The sequence below is a fragment of the Cyanistes caeruleus genome, chromosome 2 (genome assembly GCF_971803275.1).
Source record: "Cyanistes caeruleus chromosome 2, bCyaCae1.hap1.1, whole genome shotgun sequence".
Classification (NCBI taxonomy): Eukaryota; Metazoa; Chordata; class Aves; order Passeriformes; family Paridae; genus Cyanistes; species Cyanistes caeruleus.
This window is the reverse complement of record NC_141702.1, coordinates 25,810,128-25,833,240: the sequence shown is the minus strand read 5'-3', so window position 1 is coordinate 25,833,240 and position 23,113 is coordinate 25,810,128. Positions and strand designations below refer to the sequence as shown.

Sequence of the window (23,113 nt, the reverse complement as noted above, 5' to 3'; positions counted from 1 at the left end):
ATTGGATTGGATCTGAGATTGCAGAATAACATCTGCAGTTACAGCTGCTGAACCATGAACGTGTTTGTATGCAAGGCTCACCATTATATGCAGTCCAGCTGCCTGAGTGTCCACATTTTCCTGCACTGCCTGTGCTCAGATTGTATGTGTGTGCATTTGCTGTAACTGGAGACTTAACTTTCTAGTATAAAATCGGTTCTGCCAGCATTTCTTCATTTAAAAAAAAAAATAAGACAAATGAAGTTGTGTTTAAGATTTCCTACATTTTGTGCTGTTAAGTGAAACATCCTCTTTCTTATGTGCTGCTTTTACCTATATGGGAACATAAAGTATGTGATTTTTCACAAGTTATTGACTGGTAGAGTCAGAGTTACTTTACCAGTACTTTCAGACCTTGAGGAGTTTCAGGGTTATAGATTGTGCTGAGGATATCCAGTGGCTCTAGATGTGCTGGGAAGACTGAGCACAACACTAGGATGCCAGATACAGTGCCGTGGCTTTGCTGCAACTTTAGACAAAACCAAACTGAGAGCAATTCAGTTTTTTGGTTGTAAATAACTTCTTCCTTCCTGTTATGTATTTTGTAGATAGTGGATGAAATGTGAGTGTCTGTCTGCTACATAATCAATAGAATTAAAATCCCCAGCCACTTATTTCCTGTGAAGTGATTAAAATCCACTTAGCGCATAACATGGTCTATGCTGGCCATACTGCTCCTTTGCAGCAATATGTCAAGGTAATGATTATACAGTTTATGAAGTGCTTAAATGTAAATGGTCAACATAAATCTTCACAGAGTGTATTTTAATAGTTTTATTCCAATCAGAGAACATTGTAGTCAAGCTTTGGTTGGACTTCTTGTAGTTTCCTCTGAAGTTACATAATGTTACAGTTCATTCACCTTTCAAAGGGTAGCTTTTTTTAATACTAAGAAACACTGGAAGGGTGCATCAGAACGTGGTTCTTGTCTGATTGGTGATGTATAATTGTCACAAAAGATTTGGTGATGTAACTTGTGACAGCCTCCCTTTTGCACATAAGAGGGCCCCTGCCGAGAAGCAAAAGTGCTGCTGTTTCCTCAGCCATTCCTAATAAACCCTTATATACATGGGTATATAAATGGGTGATTTTTGAAGTCTTAATTCTATCAAGAGATTGTGTCTGCAATCTAGTATGAAAGTTCAGTTCTTGCCATTTCTTCCTCCTTGTTTCATTTCTTTTCATACAAAACTGAATAATCAATTTGAAGCCAACAACTTCTTCTAAGCCGAGATTTCCCTGGAAGAGGCAGAGCAACAGTTTGAAGACATAGGATTGTTGATAGATTGATTGGGACATTGACTTGAAATCCTACACTATTTTGAAGAGTTGATAACTTATATTAAATCAACAGGTAGAGTTGGAAAAAAGTAAAAGCACACAAGCTCAAAAAATCTGGTTCTGGAGCTTCAAATCATGCTAAATTTTCCTGCACATGTTATCACTTACTACTTCCCTCATGGACACATTATCTTGCAGAAATCAATTACTTTGTTTTCATGTGTCAGTAGATTTTACTGTACATATTTACTTTTCCTGTGATTGCATACTATTTTCTTAGATAGTTTAACTAATATTTGAAGGAAGTTAAAAATTCTTTTTAATAAAGTTACTGGACTAAAAGCCAGCTTGGGATTTGGAACATCTGGCATGATTCAGAGTTTGGGTGTTACTAACATGGCTGATGCATTTGTCTTGTTATATCCTTGCTGGTCAAAGTGAAAACAATTGTTTGCCCATTTTTTTTTATTTTTAAAATAGAAGGTAGTGCAAAACAAAGTATATTATACCATCTGTATAGACTTTTGTGTGTATTTTTGACAGCAACATTTTCTTGATTCATATTTCTTATTGTCATGTTCTTTTTCCCTGCAATAAAACCAAGGAAGTGCTGATACAATGACACTCCTTTTGCTTTGGTGGAGCTTATTTTTTGTTGAAAGGCAGACCAGAATACTGTTTGTTCAGACTTGAACATAATTCCAAAGTATCTTGAGCAAGTGCTGATGATGTCCAGCCAGCTTCTGAAGATCAGATTCTGTAGCATTTTTAAACATGTTGGAAATAATAAAAAGTAACAAATTGAAGAGAGTATTGATTACAGAATAAACTACTTACTTAATAGACTCCCCCTTTTTTTGCTGCTTTGTGTTGACATGATATTAACACCTTGTTTATTTATTGTTCTGTCCTCATATTGTCCTGTGGACATCCCTCCTCTTCACACAGAAAAAAATGTTTTATGTGTAGCATGAACTGTGCAGTTTAGGAATGTTAGCAGCATGGCATACAAAGCTGTGTTCATTTTAGAAAATGCCCTTGAATATCTACCATGATCTATTGATTGTCATTTGTTCTGGTGCTGGCAAAACAGGTATTTGTAGCCAATATGCAAAACAGCACTTATTTTCAAGTTTGGTGTGCAAAACATCAAATCCTAAAGATCTGTCTGAAACTCTAACTTTGCAGAATATGTTAATTTACAGTAGAGCTGGCTAACTTGGGAAAGAACCTAGGTATTCTCTGAGTTTCACCAGTACGGTCTCATGAGCAAATATCTTGTTTAGCAGTTTACTAAACCTAGCAGCCACTGGCCTGTTAGTCCTAGAGAGAATCCTCCCAGGGGTCAAATAAACCATGAATGCTTTTACTGTCCTTCACACTAGATGAGTGAACATCTTGGTTCTGCAGTCTTGTATCTCTGTCAATTAGGCTCAAAGTTAAGTAGGAGTATTTCTTTTAAAGGAAAGTAGAATTTTCTTGTTTAATCATCATGTTTATTTATTAAGTTTTTGGAAAAGTACCTGTGTGTCTAAAAGAGTTCTCTTATTTTCATTCTAGTTCAATTTTGTTGGGAAATTGCTTGGACCAAGAGGAAACTCTTTAAAGAGGTTACAAGAAGAAACAGGTGCAAAAATGTCCATCCTGGGAAAAGGATCCATGAGGGATAAAGCTAAGGTACTGTGTCTGGATTCTGGTTGCAATTAGTATTGAAGCATATGTTGTTTTAGGTGTTGCACTTAGATTGCTTGTCTGTTTATTAATGACTCAATTAAAAGGCCAATAATAGACTCTTAACTCCAAGGCTAGTTTGTTTTTTCAAGTCTCATCATTTGCTTCAATACAATATTTTCCTTGCTATGCCAACCTTGCTTAGACCTTCACAGTCACTAAAATACCACTGGTATTTAAATAGTTCACCTAAAAGAGAAACCAGATAAAAATTCATTTGTTCTGAGAGAGGTCTCTTTCTCCTGTGAAAGTACAGCTTGTATATATCACTGCTTTGATGTATGTAAATGAGTTTTCTTTTTTGTTTTCTGTTTCTTTAGAGTTGATTTTTGGTTTTTTTCTATGTTGAATATTTATTCAGGGTATAGTTCTAGGAAAAGATAACAAAGTGGTCATTTTGCTTAAGTGTGTGTAAGAATGAAATATAGATAAAGAAAAAGAAAAGTTGTTTGGAATCACAGCCTGGTCAATGCCACTAAGTAATTACTTGCTGGTAAATATTACTCCTCCTCAGTCAGTTACCAACACAGTTTATACACTGAACATCATGTTCTGTGGTATGGAATATCCCTTTGGCCAGTTTGGGTCAGCTGTGCTGGCTGTGCTCCCTCCTGGCTTCTTGTGCAGCTCCTCACTGGCAGAGCATGAGACACTCAAAAGTCCATGACTTGGGGTAAGCACTACTTAACAACAACCCAGACATTAGTGCCTGATCAATATTATTCTCATACTAAATCAAATCACAACAAGGTAACATTTACTAGGAAGAAAATTAATCCTATCTCAGCTAAAACCAAGACAAGAAAGGAAGCTTTCACATATATTTGAGCCAAAGGACAAGTACTGATTGCATTGTGATGTCTTCTTCTAGAGTCTGTAGAACAGCAGTATTATGGTCAACTGAGAAATAATGACTGCTAATTTCACTATATTTAAACTGTATATAGCCTCTAGTAATGTTGTGCATTTCCTTTCTGTCACCCCTGTCATTAGTCTCAGTAGCTAAAATTATTAAAACAGTAATATGCCAAAATAAAGGAAAGACCAATCAGGATTTTTTTTGTAGTCATTATTTGGTCTTGGTAATGTGTATCAGCAATCACATAGACATTAAGAGGTCTGAAGTCTGAAAATGCAATACTAAAAAAATAAACCCACAAACCAGACAAATTAGGCACACAGATTGTATTTTAATTTTTCAGAGTTTTCTTTATTACATTTTAGTCAGACATTTAGTGACACTTCAGTTACAATTATAAGATAATAAATGTTGAATACACTACTGCTTTTATTTCCAGGTAAAATATTTAAATTACTTACATCTGACATCTGTAGCCATAAGTATTTCCCTGAATGAGAGAATGTGTGTGCTGCTAAGTAGCAGTAATTTGCATCAGTACTACATCTGATGCCCACTCACTTCATTCTCCGCCACCCACTCAGATTATTATTGCTCAGAGCATCAATTGCCCAGGCAGGGGAGTGAAAAGGTGTTTAAACACATTAATAGACAGGCTAAGACTTATGATTTTGATAGTGGTCATTCCTCTGATCAAATAATTTGATTTTCATCTGATCATAATGAACAGTGCCAGCACGACAGGTGCTACATTCACTCAGGAGTATGTCAGCAAAATTTGGGGTATTTTCTGTTCCTATTCAAAAGGTTTTTAGTCCTTAAGAATAATCTGAAATTGAGTGTGAGCTTACTGGAAACTCATTCATATAAGACTGGTGTAAAAAAAAATGAAGTTTTAAGGTAAACTGGCATTAAATATAGCAGTCATGAAAGCAATTTCTGTAGAGAAAGGCTCATAAGCAATTTATCTTAATCCAATTTAGACATTACTGACTCTAAAGAAACCAAAATCCCTGTGCAATTACAGTGAGAGGTAGGAATTTCCTGATCCTTGTACATTACTGTTAGCAGTTCCTAGCAAAAGAGTGTGAGAATGATCATGGGATGGGTAATAGTTGCAATTAGCATTTCAGAGAGGCTATTATAGGTTGAGATACTGGTAAAATGTAAAGAAAATATGTTTGACATGTAGCATAAATAATGGTGTGAATTGCTACATTGCTAAGGAAAATACAACTTGCTCTGGTTAGAACAGTTTTCTTGTCAAAAGACAATTGCAGTAGTATCATTTATGCAGTACTTTTTTACTGATTTAAATACAAATTACCAAAGTCTGGAGGCCTTTTGTGGGTTTTCTGAACCATAAAAGAAATCAGTTTATGTATATTTGCTGATAGATCTTTGTTTTGCCGAAGTATTCAAGAAAAATCGAAGTAATTTCTCTCTAGAAACTAGAATTTCCTTAAAGCTGCCTATATTATGCCATGAGCTATGGCAGTCCCCAGACAGACTGTGGGCACATGTGCCTTCCCTCTCCAGTCTGGTGAAGCTGGATGCTGAGTTGCATCAGAGAAGCAGAAACAGAATTTCTGCTGAAAAGTGCTAATTACATTTATGCCCTATATCCATAGATAGTTAAATCTTCCAAAAGAACTGAGCTGCTGATTTGAGGTTTTTTAGTGCCAAAATGACAGTAGTCATTCTGGAAGTTCTGGCTCAAGAGTGAGCTGCCCTGGCTAGAGTGAGTGATTTTGATCATCACATAGGGGCAGTTTCCATGTCTGGGAAGTGGATTTTATCAATGGAGGTGTGTCTGTTCTTCAGAATTTCTTTATCTTCTTTAAAGAAACCTGTGGGTAAATTTTAGAGACTAAAGACTTCAGGCTGTTTCCTTCCAGAGCAACAGGGAACACTTGTTAACAGTGACTTGAGATTTCTGAGTATCTGCTGTGCCTACAGTGTGGGAACAGGACAGATTAATTTGAAAAGGAAATGCAACCTACCTAAAAAACGTGTATTATGAACAGCTCCAATTGTGCACAAAATACCACAGAGCTGATGTATGCCACAGAAAGTTGTGTTAGAAGTTACTGAAGAGATGCCCAAGTATAATGGCATCAGTAAAATTTTTAGTCTTTTAATTTTTTTTAAGAACATTTTTATTTTAAAAATGACCCAAAGGAGTCTGTTTGGAAGAGCAGAATAACCTAAGAACAATACAATGTTTCAATTTTGCTTTAATAATTTATTAAGTGTTAGACAAAGAAAGAATTTGTGTTACTTTTCATTTTGTTAAAAAATTAAAAACTTTAAACTTGCAAATCTTTTCCTGAAAACTCATTGTTCATCACCTGCAAGACTTCCAGAAGAATGATCAGTTATTTAAACTAAAGGGGGTCACATTGTCTTTGCTCTAGACATATTTTTGAACAACATTTTACTTACATACAACAGGATTTTGAAATTAGTGTCCTGATAACAAGGTTATATATTAGATTAAAAGAAGCTAAAACATCAATTTTTACAGTAGCACATGAGCTGCCAGACACACATGAAGGAAAACTTAAGTCAAAGTGTGTGCATTAAATCTTCTGCATACTAATGTATAATTGCTATTCCAGTTCAAAACTTTCTAACAAAGAGAAATCCTGTCAACACCATTTCCTATTTTGTACACTATCTGTTTATTACCCATTTCTCTCATCACTTAAACGTCTACTTACTTATGTCTTTTTTCCTGGCTATTGAAAGGATTTTGTTATTAAAGATTCATGTTGTCTTCCTACAAAACATGGAAAATTGGAGAACAAACTTGCAGTGCTGCTTTATAAAACCACATAAACCACTTCTCTGTGACTCAGTGTTTAGTCAGCTACTGAGAACTTTTAACTTCTGCCTTCTTCAAGTTTCATTTTTTGGTTAAAACTAGTTCATAAGGAAAGAGGAGATAATTGCAGTCCAGCTAGGTGATTTTCATTAATCTGTGGATTAACTGCTTTCTAAAGAAGGTCCACTGTCACTGGACAGCAGATCTTCATGTTAAACAGAATTTGTTTCATTACCTTTTCTTTATAAGAAATACCAAGTGTTAAAAATGTGTTTGCAACTAAAAATATCTGAGATCAGCACACAGAGAAACTACTGAGATGCAATTATTAGCATGTTGTCTTTAGGGTGGTTTTTAACAGCTGTGTTATGTGAACACCTTAAAAAAGATTTTGAAAACATGGGCTAGTTGCAGGGTGAACTGGTCTCTTCCCTGCAAATTCTAAGTGCTGTGAGGTCAGTCCTGCAACCTTTAAAGAAATGTTTCAATACCTTACAGGATTAAGTCTGTATGTAATTCAAATAATGCCCAATAGCTTTTATGTTTGTTTTTTTCCATTAGGTCATGACTACCATGGTTGTAGTGTCCTAATAGTGGAGAGTTAGCTCACTGATAGGGTTCTCTTGACTTCATTTGTTTTTTAAAAGAAGTTATAAATTAATGGCTCAGATATCCCAAAAGGGAAGACAAAAAGTTGCAAGTTTTGTCTATAGGATTTTGTTGCATTATATTCTTTCCCAGTGCTATTGCTTCACTGAAATGTGAGATCAAAGGTGCTGTCTTTAGTGTCCAGAGTTTTAAAAGCTTTTGAGTGCCACTGGCTGTCAAAATGTTTAAGGTCATGCAGTATAACTAAATATGCAATATTTTTTTCCAAGTGAGAGTGGCAGCATTCTCTAGAAGAACAAGAAGTTACAAAAGACTTTAGAAAGTTTAAAAAACCCCACAAAACTAACCAAAAATCACCTAGAGGTCCATTGCACCAAATTTTACACTGGTGCCACCCTACCTGTGCCGGTAAGGTTTCTTGCGCTGGCTTATGGCAATGGTAGTTTGCCTCAGTGTGTTGCCAGGAGTTTCAGCTCTTATAGTTGAAGATAGAAATTTGTGAATTCCTATAAAAACTCCATTTTAGTTTTTTAAAAGATAACCTTTAGGTTTAATTCCAACCTGCTGGGAATTTTGATTTGGACTTTATGCAAAATCTCTGGAATGTTAGTTTCTTAGGCAAGGTTTTTCTCTTCCCTTGAAGTACTCCTTTATCATCTTCAGCTGGGGAATCTCTAAGGCCAAGATAGAGCAATGTGTGGCATTTAATTTAGAAAACTAGCTCACAGCTAGGAGCATCAATAGCAGTTTTAAATCACTAATTGGTGCTCGCCCATTTTGTCTTTTTCTGTTGGGTTTTCCTTTTTTTGTGTTTAAAAGTTGTAAGGACTTTTTATTGCTACAGACACTGTTCCTTACAGCTTACAGCCATTTCACCCCACAAACAGGTTTATGAGCAAGAGCAGGAATGGGCTCTCAGCTTGCCTTCAAGATGTGAGCAAAAGTTACAACAGGATACTGCTTCTGCTGCAACAGGTTTTTGTAGCTCCAGCTTCCTGATATGAACTGCTGTGGGGCTATAAGGACCATAACAAACAACCAGCAACGAAGAAAAGTGCCAGGAAAAGGAAACAAACAAAAACATATTTTGAAACTGAAATCTTCTACGATTATTTGTAAAGGGATGTTAACTCTTTAAATCCTACTGTAATCTGCATTCTCTCAGTTTTTCCTTTAAGTGAGCATGTCAAAAGCTGCCAAAGGCTTTCACACTCTAGAGCTAGGTTTTTACTTGAAAAAAATATTCTAAATAAAATACTTTCTCCTTATGCAGAGACAACATAAATCTGTTGGCAGGCACAGATTGAAAGAAGAGATCATCTTTATCACTATTTCCTCCAGTGTTACTTGTACTCTAGTAACTTCCAGCTGCTCAACCACCCCAGTTTCTTGGAAAATACCTGTGTGTCTCATCCCTAGTGAGTTGTAAATCCTTTTCTTCCCCTGACAGGAAGGGGCAGCAGGGGTAGATACAGATCACAAGCAATATTTCTTAGAATAGCTGTTATTCTATAAACTTGTACTGAATCTTTTAAGTATTGAAATTGTTTAGGTTTTCACTAAAGGCAGATAATTATTCTCATAAGCTATCCCCCTCATTGAGTCTCCCATCTGAACTGCAGTCTCAAGATTACCTGGTTAGAGCAACATTTGGGAAGACAGCTCTAACTATATACTCAAAAAATAGAGGGCATTAGTGGCAGGTCAATGGTAAGTGTTCATAAAGCCTGTCAGATGATCCTTTATTTCATGAGAGGCATATGTGATACCACAGTCTTCATCTGCATGGAGCAGTCATCTTGGATACAGGCCGAGTTCCAGACCCACATGGACACAAATGTGCGCTCATTCACCAGCACCAGTAGTCTCCAGGGCATGCCAGTCCTTGGGAAGCTTTCATGCACCACCTTCTCAGTGCATACTTTTCATGTCTTTGACTTTCTTCTTTCTTTTTCTTGAAAATGTTTTTCCATCTAAACTTACAGTTGCCTATAGAATCAATTTGTGCTAAGTCAGAGGATGAGACATTAATGAAAAATGCTTTTTCCATTGCTTCTCTTAGGGGTCTTACATCAGCGCACTGTCTGCCCCTTATGTTTCACCAGCTCCACAGATCTGTGCAAATCAGCTTGTTTCCAGAAGGTTGTTCCATCTCTTTTTTTCATAAAACTGCATGTTGCCCTGAGTGCAACACCTAGAAAAAAACAAGCTGTCTTTTCTGCTTCTCAGCTGCGTCCTTTTACCTAAATGTTACCTTTTGACATCACAGTAAACTGAGTGCTTTCAGTCATTTATCCTCCCTCTGGCACAAAAAGAATATGTTTATTCAGTGAGAGTCTTTCTAGATGGGGAGTCATAAACCTCTTATTTTCTTGTCATATCTCTGCATATTTTGGTTTTTATGCCTCTTGCCTGTCTGCCAGTGATGTGGTGTTATGCATGATCTTGGGAAAGACGATAGTCCTGTTGTCTTTCCCAAGATCATTTTAGCACCACATCCCTGGCAGAGAGGAGCATCTTCTGTTTAATAGTTTTTGCAGGTTCCATTAGTTACCTTTTTGTCTGGCTTGCTGGCTGAAGTGGAATCAAGCTCTAAAATATGAGGCCATTGAGCCAAAATGGTTAACTAGCCCCACTGGGATAAATTCTTCCCTTCCTGATATTCATATGATCCTATCTGCATACCTAATCCAGGAGATGGTTTGTGATAGATAATTCCATATATATCATAAAGCTCATCTGTGTTAACAGGCATCTCCCAGTAACTTTGGGTTTGGAACCTGTCTAGAAAGAGCAATTCCCTCTTTTCCTTCAATTTATTCACTTTCAAATGATCTGCAGCACAAAAGTCCCTGGCTTTGTCAGTTTGTGCTATAAAATTTTGGAAATCCATTTGTTTCCATTTCACTTGTTTCTTTGCAGTATAGATTTTTCCTTACAAAGATGGTTTGTTATATTTATGTCAAAGATTTACAGTGTTTTCTCTGACATCCCTCTCTGAATTTTAGAATGGATTTAAGCACACAGTCCACCTTGCTGCTGAGAAAACAACCTTTTACCCAATTCTTTTTGGGTTAAGGACTTAGGTCTGCTTTTTTTGACTGGGTGGGTAGCCGCTCTGACCTTGCTTAGAGGGGCTAGGCTTAAGGTAAGCTTTTTGAAAGCTTTGTTATCTGTATGTATAAGTGGAGAGAGAAAGAAAGATGTGTGTGTGAGATAGATTGCTCCAATTCATGGCTGAGCATTAAGTCTCTCTGTATTAGCCAGTTCCTTCTGGTTTTTCCTACACAGTGACTAGGGATATCTGTCTCAACCATTTTAAATTCCCATGCTATTTAATGTTCAATTCTTCTATCCCCAAAAGATGCACAGTCACTTCCAAAAATCTCAAGATCTATTTGTAACTCATTTTCTCAATGTTTCTACACATTGGTAGGACTTGCATTTTAAATTGGGTTGACATCACTTACATTTTAAGAAGAATATAGCTCAAGTAAAATTACTTTGCTGTTATCACCAAATTAGTCAATAGTGTTCCTTTCACTTTGATGTAAAACCCACTGCCTTCTCCAGTAATACTGGAATAAACCTCCAGAGCATTCCATGTCCTAAATGGGGACGATATACCACCTTTTTCTTTTTCTGCTGAGTTTCATGCAGCATGTAAAGACAAAGCATCAGTACCAAACCATTCTTTGGTTTGGAAAAGCATATCTATATTGGAAAAAGATAGCTGTATCAGAACCCACCCAATCACTGCTTCTGCCCATACATGAGGCAGTGTGGCTCCTTGTCTCTGCAACAGTGACTTCCACTTTGTTTGAGTCTCTCAAGTTGTAGAAAAGTCTTTTCTCTAGAAATGTGGCTTGTGGTTTGTGCTGCCTGTAAGCTCTGACCTGCACTTCCGAATTTAGGTCTGAAGGCTGGGCACTGGGGCACTCTCTTGACTTCTCCAGTCAGGTTCCAGTTCTTCTCTGCATTTCCTGCCTGGGCACTGCCAGAGTATGTGAACGGGACTTTTTTTTGCCTCTTTAGAGAAGTCATTTGTGTTTCTCAGTAAGAAACTTGTTCCTCCCCTCATTGCAGCTGGAATTTTTTTCAGTTGCACTTTTGTAAAAAATAGTACTTGTGAGTTTGTGTCAGCAGACTTTTACAGCATTCTCATATTATAGCTAGAGCCCAATTTACTGCAGCTTATTTTTGTGTAATTAGACACTCGTGCACACTGTGTAAGTTTCTGCAGAGGGACATAGGCTGTTGCACAAAGTAGATGTTATTCCTCAGTATTGGAGTTTGTTTTCAGTGGTGCAAGATCTGGACTATAATCAGTCAAGAATTATCCATCAGGAATTGCTGGGTCACAGGAGCATCACATTTATCTCCTGACCGCTTCTTATCCAGCGTCTCCCTGAGGCAAGGGTAACAGAAAAGACCTTGGTGAAGATTGCTCTGGTGGCGTTTTGCTCAGTAAATATTCCCCAGGAGAGAAAAATCCTAAATTGAACAAATGAAAAAAAAAACCCCTTCATGTCTTTTTTGTCTCTCAGAGACAAATTTTGGACTATAAACTATTTTGGACTATAAAGGCTGTAAATATTGGAAACAGTCTGCCTCATTGATTCTGTAACTTGTCTGTGATTTCTTGAAAAAAGGCTAGAAATAGCAGACTATTTGTGAAAGTCTGTGTCCTTATTAAAAGAAACCAAATTGAAGTCTCTGATCTTTTTGATATTATTGTTTTAATGAATTTGTTTGGTATTAAATAAAAAAAAGACTTACATTTCTTCATACACATAGAATATTGAAACACAAGGTTTTATTTTAAATTTGAAAATTTAAATTGGCATAAAAATTGAGATGATAGTATCTTCCTTCCTTAGACTTGAATTAATTACTGATGAAAGATTAAAGTTCATAGATCTGTGCCAAGGCAGGTTCAAACAACCAGGAAAATGGGACACTCATTTGAGAACTTTAAATGTTTGTAATTTAAATAAAATTTGAAAAATTGTTGGAATACTCTATTTTGATGTTTAAGGAGGTCCATAAGATCTTCTCTAACACTTTCAGATTCTCAGAACTGCATTTCTTGTACTGCTGAACCCAGTGTCAGTTTTGCCAATGACCAGTACAAGGAAAAAATCACTCAATATTTAGCTGAGTAAGCAAATGAAATTCAAATGTAATCTCCTATAGTTCACTTATTAATTTTTAGACTAGAGCTTCCAGTCTGAAGAGCAATGTTGTAGGGATTTAGAGTGGTTGTAGGGATTTAACAAGATATAGAAATGCAAGTATTTCCTACTAGCACAATTCGTGTAGTGATATGATGCTTCCATGTAATTAGTGATGACATTTTCAAAACAGAATAGCCAAGAGGGCAATTTAGCTGTGTTAAATATTTCATACTCTGGGTCTGATAGTTAAGAAAACTGCATTGTCCTCACAGAAGAATTACATCAGACCTCAAGCAGATGCTGTTTTATTACTGATGTAGCACAGTGGTGATATTAAAAGTCTTTATCGCCTCCCTTGAATGTAATGTTAAAACAGACTTAAATATTTTGTAGTTCTGACAGGGCATTTGTAAGACTTACACTGCTGTGTTTAAAAAGATGGCACACATTCTTTTCTTTCTACAAAATTAGGTTGCTTCCAAAGGGCAAAACATCGAGGTAGCGCTTCAGCTTTATTCTTTCTGAGTTGAAGGTAGTGCAAGACCATGAAACTTTGAAGAAGGCAAGGCAGAGAGGTGGCAAGAGAGCAATATGGGAAGGGTAAAGATAGCCTTTAGCAAAGAAAAAGTTAACATGCTTTCTGTTTTGTCAACTTGTAAATGTTTAGTAATTTTTTTACCTGAAAGCTTTAAAGTTTAGATTTTTTGTTTGTGGACTATTGGAAGATTTTCTAAATATCTCAGCAAAATAAACAAAGCTATGTACACATGTATTATGCATTAGAAACAAGCTGCCAAGTGACTCAGCTGCAATCTCCCTTGTGCCTGCAGTGGTGCCAATTTGACACACAGAAGTCTGAGTTTCACATCTAGACCTGTGCCAAACTCTTCTGGGTTTCAGCTCTCTTGTATTGCATTGGGAACCAGTTGGTGCTTGTTGACAGTGTCCTGTAGCTGCCATTGTCTGCTGGGGCACTCCTGTGCCTCTCATCTCCCAAGAGGTTTGGTTGTGTGACCATGCCCCCAAATGGGAGATCCCCTTCTCCTGCACATGCCATTTGCAGTCCTGAATGGCATTGTCAGGGTGAGTCCTGGCACTAATGTCCCTGCCTGTGGAACAGGCAATAACTTTTCTTAAAAAAAAAAATAAACATGGGAAAAAAAAAAAAAGCAGTGCAATCATATGTGAGAGATGGGAAGATAAAAAAAAAAAAAAGGCAAGGAAATTAAAGTAAATTAACTCAATTGCTTACAGCAGTTCAGGGGACTGAATAGGTTTTTATATTGATGTTTTTTCCCGTCTATACTTTTTCAGAGCAGTGACTTATATTCCAAAGATTTTATTTATCTACATGCAGCTTTATAAAGACCAGGTTTGATCTTGCTGAGTTTAGTTTTATGATTATTGTTCTTCCTGTTTTACATATAGATAAACACAGAAAGAGCTGCTTTGAATTATTTGTAGCAATTACATGAAATCCCAGTTTTCCATGCATAATGTTATGCGTACTCTTGAGGATCATGATAAATACTTTTAATATACTTTAATGGGCTGCTTTTACAAGGTATTTTGCATTGCCACAATAGAGGCAGCACTACAGTAAATTAAATTACAGTGCACACAATTAAATAGAATAATGAAAAAAAAAAAAACCAGACTTGGAGCAACAACTCTTTGGAGTCCCCTGAAATTCAATTCCACGAGAAACATAATGGAAGAAGATGGTGAGTGGAATTTAGATAGCTAAGTTAGATATTATTTACTTTGTAATATCTCCATCAGGGATTAATGTTCTCTTATTCAGAGGCATTGATTAGTCTCTGGATCATTTTTCAGATTGATTACTGTTGTAATGTAGCATTCCTTTTTCATTTATCTACCCAACATCAGCATAACTTCAGAGATATAACTTCATCGCAGTACAGTTGTTATGCAATCCACAATAATTTGTGGCTTCTCAATAACAGCATTAAGGAAATCTGTACAGATTTAATTTGAGTTTATAGCCATTTATTACAAGAAAAAACACCCCATCTTCCTTTCATCTTCTGTGAAAAAAACTTGTCTGACAGAGAAGTATTCTCTGACTGGCTTCTTTCCAAGTATGCTTGAGTGTGAGGTATGTTTCTGTTCTATGAAACGTAGCTAAAGTAAGGCATATGTGCAGCTCTGACAGTTATGTTTTGAGTATGCAGAGAAATCAAAAAGTATAATATTAGCATTGCAAGTGATATTCTCTACTTTTTCATAATTTTTGTAGTTTCTGTTATTTTGATTGGAGGTGAACATGAATTCAATCCAATTTGGAGCTGGCACTTGGAGTCTGGACTATAAAGTTTTCTTTTAAGTTCCCACCACTGTGTGACTTTGCCTTTATTTCTCTTAATTACCCTACAGTAAAGGATAACAGCTCTTTTCCATCTAATTTAGAGGTATCTACAGAGAATTAATTTGTGGATAATTATAAATCTTATAAATGCAGCATGTTAATGCACTAAATTCAGAGTTTTGTGAGTTTAGATGAATGAGCTATTGTCCATAAGGAGTATATCCCATACCTAAGGACATCTGTGGAGGTGCTCAAGGCTTTCAGGCTCTTTTGCCATTTTTTTTACTGATACAATATTGTATCTATATGTGAACTTAGATATTCCATTGGTTTAAATCAGATCAAGTCTATTTATAATATGAAATAGAATTTTATTTCATTTAAATTTTAATATTTAATTTAATAATAAATAATGAAATATATTAATATAATAAATAAATGTAAATAATATAAATAATATTAAACAATAAAATTAATAATATTTAATTTAAATTCTGCATTTTTATTTTTGCAGAGTTTGTGGAGGAGACAAGAAGAGTAGCACTTACTGATTAAAATTAAGACAAAGCCTTACCCTAATCCCTGCCTCCTGTCATCTTCTTCCTTTCACAGTCTCTGAGAAATTTCTTTGAAACCAGATCATTAGTAGTAACCCTGGCACTTACTGGACCCTGATCTCATAAACTGTGTTTAGAATACATAGAAACACAGCTGGGATGTTTTTAGTTTACAAATGTGCAAATGCTTTGCTGAATTTTGGCCTTACAGGCAAATCTTCCTTTCCTGTGCTTGCAAACCCTGCTGTGAAAGTCAATGGCTGCACTGTATGTTTGTTCTTTGGTGCTGCAACAGATGAATGATTTAGGGGATGTCTGTCCATAAACTCAAAAGAGTTCACTTAAGAGTAATTTTTATGAAGTGCGGAAGAAAAATAAATAAAAACAATTCTGTTTCTCTCTCCAGCTGCAGGTTCTGCTTCATCTCTTATGTTAAAAAAGTCTGTTACCAAATGCTTTTTATCTGTCACGAGAGAAAAAGCAAAATAATATTTTTTTTGTATTATGTTGTTAATCTTTCTCCAGGGATCAGTTTACAGAATGAGAGGGTATAGGGAATGTCCAGCAAGTCGTACTCCCTTAATTAAAAATATAATTAGCCTTCTATATAACTTTCAACTCTAGTGTAACACTGGTTATATTGAGTTTCTAGCTGTTAAGAGACTTGATCCAAAGGTACATATGTAAGTCCGAAATTAATGTTTCGCATTTCCTAAAAGCGATGTAGCAAATGTGTACTCTTGAATAGTTTGACAATAAATTATTCATTCTGTTTTATTATTTCAAGGTCAAACCCTGGGCGTCAACTGTTGCAAACAGAATTAATATTTTAGTTTGTTCTTTTGAAGATTTAGCTTCAATTGCTAAAACATGCTCTACAGAAATGAATCTTTTGCAATCAGTACCCAGTTAGATATAGGAAGCTTTTGCTTCAACTACTTTTAAGTAGAAGGTTCAATCATGACGCTGAAAAGTGTGTGTTAAAAAAAAAGATGTGATATTAAACCTTGAATTATTTTTTCTTCTGTCCCCTTCATGATCCAGACACTGGATAAATTGTGATGAGGACCTAATTGCAGCTTTCCAGTAGCTGAAGGGATCCTGCAACAAAGATGGAGAGAGATGATTCATTTGCAAGAGCTCATAGTGGCAGTAAAGGGATAATGACTCCAGACTGAAAGAGGATGGGTTTAGATTAGATATTAAGAAGAAATTCTTTACTGTGAGGGTGGTGAGGCATGAACAGATTCCCTGGGGATGTTGTGGATGTCCCACCCCTGGAAGAGTTCAGTGCCCTTTTGGATGAGGCTCTGAGCAACCTGACACCCCTGACCATGGCAGAGGGGTAGGAACTATATGATCTTTAAAATCCCTTCCAAGCCATTCTGTGAGTCCATGACTGTGATATGAGTCCCCATATTTTACAATTCCTGTATTTGAAATGTGTGTCTTTGGTTCTGTCTCTTTTCTACCACCTGCTCTCTTGTCTTTCTTGTAACATCAGCAGAGAAACATTATTGTTTTCTAAACAAAACAAAACAAAACAAAAAGTAGTGTCTGAACTTACAAAATTTGGAGTTTTTTAATGAGGTTCACATACAGTAACTGCTATGTTTTTTTTCTTTAGGGTTTACCATTTGCTTTTCTGCTTAGTCTCAAAATATACAATATGCATTATGATGATACATAGATACATAATCTGATAAAATAATTTTAATGCAAGTTCATTATTAAATGAAGATGGTACATTCATTTGACTGAAGTATATCAGTACTATGGATTTCTAGAATAGTTTATAAAAGGTTCCAAAAGTACTTCAAGTATAGCAAAAAAGATGTTATTCAGCATTAGGACTATATGGAATTTTGACCTAATACATGTACAGAAATACATTTCAAATATGTTGAATAATGTTAATGAAAGGAATAGTCTATAATTAAAAATGCATGAAAGGATTTTACATGTGTAGCACAAAAAATGCAGCAAAGAAGCTTCCTATGTAAATTAAATTACTTTTTTCACATGGGCTTTGGTGAGAAAGGGCTTATGCTAGATCATAGACCATGTTATTTGTTCTATGGACTTTAGTTTCCAAACTGGGCTTCTCCATGTCACAAGTATAAATTTTGCTCTTATTATATAGCAATAAGGCCAAATGTTCACATTTTGTTTTATACTATTTGTAGAAAGTGGTTCAGCAGTGAAATCTAGGAGATGTCGTACTACAATGAATTACTAATTCATCTAGTGTCATTTCCTGGCTCTGGAAATTCATTGGTTTATAAAACTGAGAGGAGAAAGAGAAGCAAATTATATTCTTGGATAATTGAAAAAGCTAGTGTGATTGAGGAGAGACTTTGTTTCTCTCACACATAAGTTATCACTGTATACCATGAAATACAGTATCAAATAACTCTTCATAATACATTGGCTAGCACAGAAGCATATGTTATGTGTCTCCATTCAGTATGCCTAATTAATTTTAGCTAAGATATTTGTGCAAAGATTTCTTGTTTCATTGTATGAAGAAATGTCATTAGAAAGAAAAAAAACAAAAAAGCACAACTCTTTTGTGTCTTTGGAATACATTTTATTTAGGGGGTGAAAGTTTGGGGGGAGTACTGTAGGCAAATATTATAAGATATTCCAGATACCAGAAAGGAAATCAAAGAGTCTTTTTAGATAAGAATTGCAAAAAAGCTATAAGAGGTGGTACCAATCTAATGACTTTTCCTATCTTGAGTTTGATTTATGTCTTTCATTTTCTGTAAGTTAAAGAGAAGGGTTTATAGACTAAAAGGAAGCATCATTGCATTAAGACTCAAATATAATGGGACATGAAAAACTGGAATCTCTTCCATATAACATGACTTATTTATGATAGTTTGTTCCTTTAATTTTGTGATTTGTGATGTGTGCTCTCATTTTAATTTATGGAGAAGTCATTCTTTATATATTGAATTGGCCACAGTTGAGTGTCATTGAGAAGATGCTTCTGGATATTGAGTCTCATTAAGATGTGCTTCTGGACTAGTGTATCTGAGTGAATGGAAATGTTAGCAATTATTCTGTTGCCTTTTGGCATCTCAGGGGATAAAACTAAAAATGCTGAGACTGCATATAAAGTGATAATTCTACATTGCTTATTCTTTTATACTTTTTTTTGGATGTCTTTGGTGACTGAGTTGCTGAAGTCATTAGTTGGAACGTTGACCTGCTTGTAGTTTTTTACATGTGTTTGTGTTTTGTTTTTTGTTGGTCTTTTTTATTGTTGAGGGTTTTTTTTAAAGGTAGAATTTTATTTCTGTCTTGTTTATTACTTTATTCTCAGTTCAGAAGTGTTGTTTTATTTAATCCAGACAATCTCTAAGCCTTTAGCTGGATTGTTCTTTTTGTACCTGCACAGTCCCTGCTGTGGGCATGTCATGGATATGCTAAATTCTGCAAGCAGCATGCATATCTCTGAAGTTTCTGTAAACTCAGACATAAAAGCAGGGGAAACTTCACCTTTTCCATGCACTGCTATTCACATCACCACAGGAGAACTTACTGCTGCCTTCTGCCATCCTTGAGGTGAGGCTGTTGGAACGGCTGGCTAGCCCAGGAGTGATCAGTGTTCTCATTTGCATGCCTGAAATCAGGTGCTGTGAATGCTATTTCACTGTGTGCAGCACCACATTTTCATAAGAATGACCTCAAACTGGTTCTTTAAGCTAGTAGTGGTTATGAATCACTGTGGAGCATAGTGAAATAGATGGAAACTTGGACATGAGCTAGCAATATGCACTTGCAGTCCAGAAAAACAACCACATCCTGGGCTGCATGAAGAGCAGCATGGCCAGCAGGGCAGGGGAGGGAATTTTGCTCCTGTCTCCACTCTCATCAGACCCCATCTGGGTTACTGTGTCCAGCTCTGGGCTTCCCAGCATACAAAACATGTGGACTTGTTAGAGTGGCTCCAGACCAGGTCAGAGAGCTGGGTCACCTCTCCTATGGAGACAGACTGAGAGAGCAGGAGCGGCTCAGCCTGGGGAAGAGAGCGTTCTGAGGAGGTCTGATTGTGCTGTGTTTTTTCTTCATCTAAAAGGAGCTTACAAATCAGACACTGAAATCCTTTTTACCTGTGCCTGTAGTGACTGTACCAGGGACAGTGTATTTAAACCAAAAAAGGGTAGGTGTTGACTGGGGTTTATTAAGACATTTTTCATGGTGAGGGTGGTGAGGCTCTGGTTGCCCAGAGAAGTTTGGGGTGTCCCATCCCTGGAGGTGTTCAAAGCCAAACTGAATAGGGCTTTGGGCTTTGAGGAACCTGGTCTAACAGAAGATGTCCATGCCCAATGACAGAGCTAGAAGATATTGAAGGTCCCTTCCAACCCAAACTATTCTGTTATTCTGTGATAGAAATGCAGATTTAGTTTGGGAATGCATAAAGATATCTCTGTGTGCAACACCCAGCCTGAATGTTTATGTCTGTCCTAATAAATAGTGACATCGTAAAGCTTGGCTTTGAATTTGAACCCATATTAATAAAGTCCTGATATGGTCAGGTACCTTCTGCAGTGACTTTGGAAAAGGTTCAGTAGGAAAAAAAAAGATACCAGTGTAGGAAATCTCTATTGTCTCAGATTTTATGTCAGAAAAAAACTAGTAATATAGTTTTCAGTTTTGCACATGATTCTTACCTAATTATTATTAGTATTTCCGGATCTTCCCATTCTTTTCCCTTTACCATAGTTTTTAATGTATTAATATGCATATCAAGATCTCATTAACAGATTTGAGTGGGATTAATTTTTGACAGGCTATAGTGTCATCGTTGCAGAGAACTTTTTTATTGAGCCTGAGAAAGACAAGTGTTATGTAAAAAAAAAAAAGTAACTTTTTTGTTACCTTAGTCAGACATTTAAGAGCATTGTTGCCAAGATGATTAAGAACAGTAGTCCCTAGTTAAAAATAACAGTTCCTAAGTACTAGATTACTGGTTATAGTTTTCTAAATTTTTATTAAGAAATAAAAAATAGGCTACTTGGCTCTCATTAATTATGATCCTGTGCAAAAGAACATAATTAATCTCAAAATACATTTATTACATAATTATATATCATTAGCTTATTATATATTTTTAAACTTTTGACTGTTTTCTACAATGAAAATTACTTTTATAACTCCATTTTTAATTACCTTACCGACCTTGGTTGTTCTGTTGTTCCAAAATCCTTTGAATATGAATATAATTTCAAAAGTGATTCCAGTGTTCTTTTTAAACATTTCATAAATACATGTTTTCTGGCCGACTATTGGTTTAGGTGATCAGCCCATAAAAACTAAATACCGCATTTCAGTTTAGTTTTTACACAGATAGGAATAACTTGTCAGTTAGCTCTTGTAATAATGACATCATCAAGTGCTTTTGCAATGTAATATAAAAAGAATGTTGAAATATAAAGTGATACTTTCTTAGAGAACATGTAGGTTGCAGTACCTTCATTCTGCATAACGACATAAAACTTTCTTTTAAATTTTCTTGTGAACTTTGAAAGGAAAAATGTTTCTGAATATAGAATATAATCATATTTTTAATAATACCATTTTTCCATGATAAACTTTAAATTAAGTATCATGAGCAACATATTTAGCCACAGTAAAAAGTAATCATTTAATTAATATGGACATAGTGTTATTTCTGTCACGGTACATCAGAAAACACAGACTTCTAGAAAAATCTAATGAAGCTAGTAAGTGTATGTGGATGTAATCCAAGAAAAAGAATACTGTCTGTTAGAGATTGAATAATGTGTAATTTGGGAAAAGATAATCAACCTTCTACCTGCCAAGGTCATGCAAGCCTTGGAAATTGGGGTTTTTTTTTATCAGGGTACTGCTCTACTTTCACTTTTGCAGTCCATCTTCTGCACTGCCATTGACCAAAGTTTTGGCTATCTCATCTAAATTCCTGCTGTGCATAAATGCAGCTCCTGATTCAGATGTGTAAGTGTAGTTGGCTGTATGGAAACAAAGTGCATAAACCCTTGTTGGAATGGGTTGGGAATTGATGAGCGCTGTCATTAGGGTGCAATTATCTCTTCAAGTGGCAAAATACAGACATCTGTCTTAAGGCAAGCTGAATTATTCTCTGGTCAGTGTTGAGTGCTGATTTGCTTAAACATGAGTGTCTAGTGCCATTTAAAGTGCCTGAGGATATCTCATATGCCCTGTACTGTGAACTTTGACCTTCACATCCCACACACTTTTCTCACACCTTTCATGTTTGTTAAACTTCTCATATCCACTGGTGTGTTCTGGCATGTTCCATGTTCTAAGTCTTGTTTTGCTTGCCTGTCTTGTCTCTATTATTGGTTTTTGGCGTATGGCTAGGATTGTGGACCAAGTATTTTATCAAAATTGAAGGGGTTGTACTTCTGTGACTACTGCTAATTTCTTAAATTATTTTTAATTACTTCTGGCTAGGTTTTATTTGTCTCCCAGTTACCCTTAAATGGATGTCCCTCTGTTTCATATAATTGTTAGAAATTTCTAAATTCTTCTTGTACCTCTGATACATACCCTGAATTCCGGTTTCATTGTGTCTGGATGTTTAAACACAATTGCTTTAATATCTGTTTTTGCAGTTTTTCAGTGTTTTCAATCCCCAGTTTTGCTGCTAGACTGAAATTCTCAGTCTTCTAGACATTTTGCCAACTATTCAGCAGTATTCATTTCAGGCCACCAGCATTGCTACTGTGTACACAGCAGTTATCTTACTTGCTGCATCCTTTCTTGTTGTGCTTGAAAGCCCTTTTCTCTTCTCTAATCGCCGGGCTTTGGCAGCCTGGGGCTCAGAAGAGGAGGCCTGCTGCCAAGTTCTCACAAGCTGTCCGTCTTGATTTCCATGGCAAATGCTGTGAAAGGGTGCTGTGGATAACATGGCCAGTGTTAAGTAGCACAGCTCAGTGTTTTTTTCACATGCACACGCTGTTCACATTACCAATACCCAGCGGGGATTGGCGGCAGCTGCTGCGTCATTGCTCTGCCACCTGTCCTGTCCAGGGACCAGGGGGCATCTTCCAAAGCACATGCAAAAAAACATGGCTCTGCATAGTTCACAGAGTTTGCACTTTCATTGAGGAAATTGCCTTTTAAAGCTTAGTATTCCACATGAGAATACAGATTTTCCTCCAAGAAATTATTTCTCAGGAAAAGAGGTACAGTGGCACTTCCTCTTTGGTGAGGAAGAAAAAGTCAGATGGATATATGCCTGCAGGCTCCTGAACAGTCAAGAATGCCATAAAAATCCCACTGGGGAATTCTGGAAATCCTGGAAATGTGAAGTGGCAGAAGATGGCTTAAAGTTATGGAATTCAGTAGATATTAGGCACCATCCCACAAAACCAGTTTATACAAATAAACATCAAAGCCCTGTTAGAAGCGTCTTCTCACTTGGGCCTGTCTCACAGAGTAGCTCTTCTATATTTTCAGCTTCTGTTTCTCAATAGACAGGAGGCATTTACTGGTTCCTGGCCACACACTCATTTGAGAAACTTCTGAGCTATTACAGAATGCTTAATTAATTTATTTTTGCCTACATAGAATAACTATGAAGCACTAGCAATATCCTGGTGCCTGTAGTCAGGAAAATATTCATGACGCTTGGGAGTGTGGCTGATAAACCATTCTTGTGAATTAAACGTTTTTCTGCTTGCCTTA

At 36.2% G+C, this 23,113-nt stretch overlaps 1 protein-coding gene across 32 annotated transcripts in view; it reads left to right on the top strand.

Annotated features, from left to right (window-relative positions):
* The window catches only part of KHDRBS2 (KH RNA binding domain containing, signal transduction associated 2), a 403,209-nt gene that overhangs the window by 105,369 nt on the left and 274,727 nt on the right, over window positions 1-23,113 (top strand). For all 32 annotated transcript variants that reach the window (XR_015282867.1, XR_015282864.1, XR_015282865.1 and 29 more), the window contains one exon: window positions 2,881-2,997. Coding sequence is in view for 3 of the 32 variants with exons in the window: in XM_086876178.1 (XP_086732304.1) it covers window positions 2,881-2,997 (117 nt within the window). In the remaining 29 variants the exon portion in view is untranslated. The remainder of the gene's footprint in view (window positions 1-2,880; window positions 2,998-23,113) is intronic.